General features: G+C 40.0%; 1 protein-coding gene across 3 annotated transcripts in view; it reads left to right on the forward strand.

Moving 5' to 3' along the window:
* Positions 1–3,080, forward strand: part of LOC100954158 (cytochrome b-c1 complex subunit 6, mitochondrial) — an 11,499-nt gene extending 8,419 nt beyond the window's left edge. For 2 of the 3 annotated variants that reach the window (XM_012812476.1, XM_012812477.2), the window contains one exon: positions 2,856–3,080. In XM_012812476.1, coding sequence (XP_012667930.1) covers positions 2,856–2,888 — 33 coding nt within the window. In that variant the 3' untranslated portion in view covers positions 2,889–3,080. The remainder of the gene's footprint in view (positions 1–2,855) is intronic. The other variant, XM_003801417.2, reaches the window with a different exon arrangement.
* The last annotated feature ends 3,523 nt before the right edge of the window (positions 3,081–6,603 follow it).

A 6,603-nucleotide genomic window follows, 5' to 3' on the forward strand; every position in this document is an offset into this window, starting at 1 on the left:
GCTAGAGTACAGTGGTGTTATCATAGCTCACTGGAACCTAAAACTCCTGGGCTCAAGCACTTCTCCTAGCTCAGTCTCCTAGGTAGCTGGGAGAAAAAAAAAACTAAAATAAAATAAAAGTAATCTATAAAAAGTATTATTAAAAAAAGTAATATATAAAAAGTAATATAGGACTACCTATAGATGTCCGCCACCATACTCAGTTAACTCTTTTATTTTTTGTGGAGATGGGATCTTGGTATTTTGCTGAGGCTGCTTTCAAACTCCTGGGGTCAAGCAGTTTTCCTGCCTTGGCCTCCCAAAGAGCTAGGATTACAGGCATAAGCCACTATTCCTGACCAAAAATCAAGTATTTTCCTCAAAAACTTAAACAGAGGACTAATGCCTATAATCCTAGCACCTTGGGAGGCCCAGGCAGGAAGATCACTTGAGCCCCCAGGAGTTCAAGAACCTATCTATACAAAAAAATAGAAAAATTAGCAGGGTATGGCTCCAGTTACTCAGGAGGCTGAGGACGGAGGATTGCTTGAACCCAAGAGTGAAGCTGTAGTGAACTATGATGACACCATTGCAGTCTAGCCTGGACAACAGAGCAAGACCGTAACTCAAAAGTTAAACATAGAATTACCATATTAGGCTTGGCACTTGTGGTTTAAGCGGCTAAGGTGCCAGCCACATACACCTTAGCTGACGGGTTCAAATCCAGCCCGGGCTGCCAAACAGCAATGATGGCTGCAACTAAAAAATAGCTGGGCATTTTGGTGGGTGCCTGTAGTCCCAGCTGCTTGGGAGGCAAAGACAGGAGAATTGCTTGAGCCCAGGAGTTGGAGGTTGCTGTGAGCTGTGGTGCCATGGCACTCTACCGAGGGTAACAGCTTGAGGTGCTATCTTTAAAAAAAAAGAATTACCATATGATTTAACAATACCACATCTGGGTATAAGCCCAAAAGAACTAAGGGTAGAAACTCAAATATATATTTGCACATCTATGTTCACTGTAGCATTATTTACAATAGCTAAAAGGGGCTCGGTGCCTGTGGCTCAAGTGGCTAAGGCGCCAGCCACATACACCTAAGGTGGCAGGTTTGAATCCAGCCTGGGCCCGCCAAACAACAATGATGGCTGCAACCAAAAAATAGCCGGGTGTTGTGGCAGGCGCCTATGGTCCCAGCTACTTGGGAGGCTGAGGCAGGAGACTCGCTTGAGCCCAGGAGTTGGAGGTTGCTGTGAGCTGTGATGCCATGGCACTGAACCTAGGGGGACAGCTTGAGGCTCCTGTCTCAAAAAAAAAATAGCTAAAAGGTAGAAACAATCCCAAGTATCCATTGATGGATGAATGGATAAACAGTGTGCTGTATACATACAATGGGATGTTGTTCAGTCTTAAAAGAGAAGGAAACTGACACATGCTACAACATTGATAAACCTTAAGGACATTGTACTAAATGAAATAATCCAGTCATAAAGGACAAATATTATATCATTCTAATCATATGAAGTATGTAGAGTAGTCACATTCATACAGACAGAAAAGAGGTAGCTAGGAGCTGGGGGAGGGGGGAAATGGAGAGCTATTGTTTAGTGGGTACAGAGTTTCAGTTTAGGAAGGTGAAAACATTCCTGAGATTGATGGTTTTAGAACAGTGTGAAAATATTTCATGCCTGAGAAATGTCCAATTAAAAATTATTAAAATGGGCTTGGTGCCTATAGCTCAGCGGCTAAGGGCGCCAGCCACGTACACCAGAACTGGTGGGTTCAAATGCAGCCCGGGCCTGCCAAACCACAATGACAGCTACAACCAAAAAAATAGCCGGGCGTTGTGATGGGCGACTGTATCCCAGCTACTTGGGAGGATAAGGCAAGAGAATCACTTAAGCCCAAGAGTTTGAGGTTGCTGTGAGCTGTGACGCCATGGCACTCTACCCAGGGCAACATAATGAGACTCATCTCAAAAAAAATACGTTATAAAAATGATAGATCTTATGTATATTTTACTACACTTTTTAAAAAAATTACTGAACATGCTATAACATTATGCTACATGCTGAGGGAAAGAAGCTAGTCACAATTTCACACATACTGTATGATGCCATTTATCTGAAATGTCCAAAATAGGCAAATCATGATCTGTTCCATTAGTACATGCCCTTTCACTGTGAAGTCATTCAACAAATATCTAAATGTATTGCTAAGCCTAGCACTGAGTTAGGATCTGGGAGTGGGCCAGACACAGTCCCTTCCTTCAATGAATTTATGGGCCAGTGTAAGAGACAGAAACAGAAAAATTACTAAACTAAGGAAAATCCCTCAAAGTGGCATTCACTGACCTCCCCTATTTAAAGCCACTATGGTTTCCTCTCCCATCCTCCTCCTACTTTATTTCCCTCAGCATTTACCACTATCAGAAGTTACTTTATTTATGTGTTTATATTTCTCATATTACTCTGTAAGCTTTACAAGCAATAGAGATGTCTTGTTTATAGCTGTAACTCACTCAGCACTTAGAACAATACCATATAGTCGGTTTTCTAAAAATACCTGTTGAACAAATATATAGTATTAGTATCATTACAATGGGAGATAGAACTTTCTGTGGAAAGACAAGAAAAGAGACAGATTTGTGTATGGGTAGGGGCTTGTTTAGTGAAGGCTCAAAGGAAATGACATGTAAACTTAAGATCTAAAGGAAGAATAAAAATGGAAAATCTAAGTTGCAGATAGAAGAGAGTTCAGTAGGGATCAAGTGTGGTGTGGGTGGTGAGAAAAGAGGCAGTACTGTTTCAGGTCACGAGGACCTTGTAAGCTATGGTGATTGCTACCAATTGATGACATCTTTTTTTCCCCCCCCATCTAGGTGGCCCACAAACTCTTCAACAGCCTGAAATAAATGTGCAGACTTATTCACCTCAGCCTTCATCACCTGGGCATCAGGATACTTCCTTATGGTTTTGAATATGTCATTTGTTTTTAATTTGTGTAACTATTAACTTCATATGAACCTCATGGATTTTGGCATAGGAAAGTAGCTTCTATGTAATAAGCAGTGATTCCATTCTAATAAAATTTTGTGAACTGCCAACCTATTCCTATCCTTTTTAAAAAAATTTCAGATTTTCAAGCACATGTGAGAATAGATGCAATAATACTCAACCCTTATGTACCCATCACCTAGTGAGTACATGTGTGTTTTGTTTTTTGTTTTTTGTTTTTTTTTTGAGAAAGAGTCTCACTATGTTATACTGGGTAGGGTGCTGTGGCGTCACAGCTCACAGCAACCTCAAACTCTTGGGTTTAAGTGATTCGGCTATTTTTTTTTTTTTTTGGTAGTTGTCATTTAGCAGGCCCAGGTTGGATTCCAACCCGCCACCCTTGGTGCATGTGGCTGGTGCCGTAACCACTGTGCTATGGGTGCCGAGCCAGAGTACATGTGTGTCTTAATGATAAAGACTTTCTTTTCTTTTCTTTCTTCTTTTTTTTTGGAGACAGGGTCTTGCTTTCTGGCTAGAGTGTAGTGGCAACAGTGTAGCTCATTGCAACCTCAAACTCCTAGATAAAGCCATCCTTCTGCCTTAGCCTCCTGAGTAGCTGGGACCATAGGTTGTATACTACCACGCCTGGCTAATTTTTCTATCTTCTGTAAAGTGAAGGAGTCTCACTCTTGCTCAGGCTGGTCCTGATTTTCTGGCCTCAAGTGATCCTCCTGCCTTGGCCTCCCAAAGTATGAGACACTGAACCTGGCCTACAACTATATTTTTTTATGATGTCATTATCACACATTAACAGTAATTGCTTAATATTAAATGCCTAGTTCATATACAATTTCTCATTGCTAAAGTATCTTTTGACAGTTTTTTTGAAACAAGCTTTTTTTTTAAAAAGATGTATTTTTTTAAAGGGGAGGAAGAGACTATAGGATTGTGGAAGGAGGTATACTGGAGTCAAAGGATCAAAGAAAGGCACCTGGGTACTGGCAATGAGAGATTGATTATATACAGTAAGGAATGATCCAATGAATAAATACATTGAGGATGATGGGAGCTAGGAGTCAGAGAATGAAGTTATAAATATGGAAGAGGAAAAAGGTTGAATCCTGTGGTATTTAGGTACTGTTATGAACTATATAAATGCAGATTTATTTATTAAGGAATACATAACAGTGCCAAAAAAATGTATTCACATTTTAAGAAAGGGAAAAAAAAAACTATTAAGATTTGTAATACTCAAGTCATCCTGAGTATTATAAGAGGTGCTGAATGTGACTTGAAATTATCTTTTGTCATTGGCATATATTGAGTATTATAAATTTTAATTTAATTTTTCCTTTATTAAAATGTATATACATGTTTTTGGTACCTTTTGTTTATTCCCTACCTCCATCCACAGAGGGCTTCATTCTGTAATAAAGGAGTCCAGGACTCCTTGGAAAAATGGGTGATTTCAGAGCAGAGACAGAAAGTACAAGATAGCATGGAACAAAATATACCATAAAGAAGGAAGTACTCAAAGAATGACAGGGACAAGTCAAAAGTATACACAAACCACTAGCCAGATCTGAGAGGACTGTGCCCCACAGAATAAAATGGGAATTCATTAATCCATAATAATAAAAGTGGATTAGTTGAAAGTTTGGTGAGGAAGGAAATAGTTTATAATTAAAAGGATAAAGTACACCAGAGAAACCTGGCAGATAGCATAGATGAAAAGTGATACCACCAATAATGGGACAAATAACTCTACCCACCCAAGGATAGTAATGAGAACACAGCATCCCTGATTCCTGCAAAAGATAGATAAGCTGAATCTAACCAGACCAAGTTGAGGAACATTATACAAAGGGAACACTGTATAAAATAGTCCTCACTGTGTCAAGGTTGTGAAAGTCAAGGAAATAGTGAAGAACTTTTCAGATTGAAGGAGACTAAAGAGATAAAAGAACAATGCAATGTGATTCTGAATCAGATCCTTTCGTTATTTAGGACAACCTGTGGAAAGTAAATGGTGTCTGAATATTAGATGGCAGTGATATATCACTGTTAAAGTTTGAAATTACTATAAACAAAAAACCTCAGTAAGTTCCAAATGTGTGTAATAGCTTACTTTAGACTGAGAACAACAGTTAAGGCTATGGGAAGTCCACATTCCCATGTCTAGTTAGAATTAGGCATGTTTCCCCATAAAAACAGAAAATAGGTTCCACGGTATTGGTAGTAATGTATGTTGCTCAAGGGATAGGGGAAATGCTCCCTGTTCCAATTGAGTCATCCAATAGAACTTTTTCCAGTGATGGCAGCGTTCTAGTCTATACTGACCAATATGCCAGCCACTAGCCTTTCAATATGGCTATTGAGCCCTTGGAAACATGGCTAAAGTGACTAAGGTAGTGAGTTTTATATTTTATTTTAATTAATTAAAATTCAAATAGTCATAGGTCGCTTGTGACCATGGTATTACAAAATGGAGGTCTGGCAGTTGTAAACTCAACCACCTGAGTGGTCACTGAGGGAAGCAGGCCCTATAGGCATTGGAAAACTGCTTCTCCACTCCAGCCAGCTATTGCTATTTGGAATGCAGACCTCATGTTGCCAGATCTGGTAAGAAGCCAGATGTCTGAGTTTTAACATGAAATACCTCAATTTTTAAATGTGGGCAACTAAGTCTTTGAAAGCATACAGGCCAAGTTGAATACAACTATTGGCTGTATTTGGCCTACTAGTTTGCATTTCTGGTTGTACATGAAAAAGACCTATATGCTGAAGGTTATATAAAATACTAAATGAACTCCCCCTCCCCCCAACAAATAAAGGCTGGGTGTGGTGGCTCATGCCTGTAATCCTAACAGTGGGAGGCCAAGGCAGGTGGGTTGCTTGAGCTCATGAGTTTGAGACCAGCCAGAGCAAGAGTGAGACCCTGTCTCAAAAAATAGCAGGGCGTTGTGGTGGGTGCCTGTAGTCCCAGCTACTTGGGAGATTGAGGCAAGAGGATCACTTGAGCCCAAGAGTTTGAGGTTGCTATGACCTATGACACCATGGCACTCTACCAAGGGTGACAAAGTGAGACTCTGTCTAAAAAAATATAAAGTGAACTATGTCAAAAAATGCGTGCTTGTGCTTCAGAAATATTCAGCAGAACAAAAACTAAAAAAGAAAAAATCAGACTGATGTTATGCAGTATAGCCAGCAAGATTGAGGAACACTTTATAGATAATATGTGGCAATGGAGCTTCTGAGAATCTGAAGGGTTATGTTTACAAAAATAGGACAAAATGCGAAACTGTTTCAATCTATTGTCCTAGGTACAGGGATGACAGGGATGGCCAGCATTTCCCTTTCTTTTATTTTATTTTATTTTTATTTTTTGAGATAGAGTCTCACTATGTTGCCCTGGGCAGAGTGCTGTGGTGTCACAGCTTGCAGCAACTTCAAACTCTTGGGCTTAAAGCGATTCTCTTGCCTCAGCCTCCCAAATAGCTGGGACCTACAGATGCGCACCACAATGCCTAGCTTTTTTTTTTTTTTTTTGTGACTAGGTCTTGCTTTTGCTCAGGCTGGTCTCGAACTTGTGAGCTTAAGCAATCCACCCACCTCAGCCACCTCGAGTGTTAG

Source organism: Otolemur garnettii, unplaced genomic scaffold (assembly GCF_000181295.1).
Source record: "Otolemur garnettii isolate 467f Iridium unplaced genomic scaffold, OtoGar3 scaffold00210, whole genome shotgun sequence".
Classification (NCBI taxonomy): domain Eukaryota; kingdom Metazoa; phylum Chordata; class Mammalia; order Primates; family Galagidae; genus Otolemur; species Otolemur garnettii.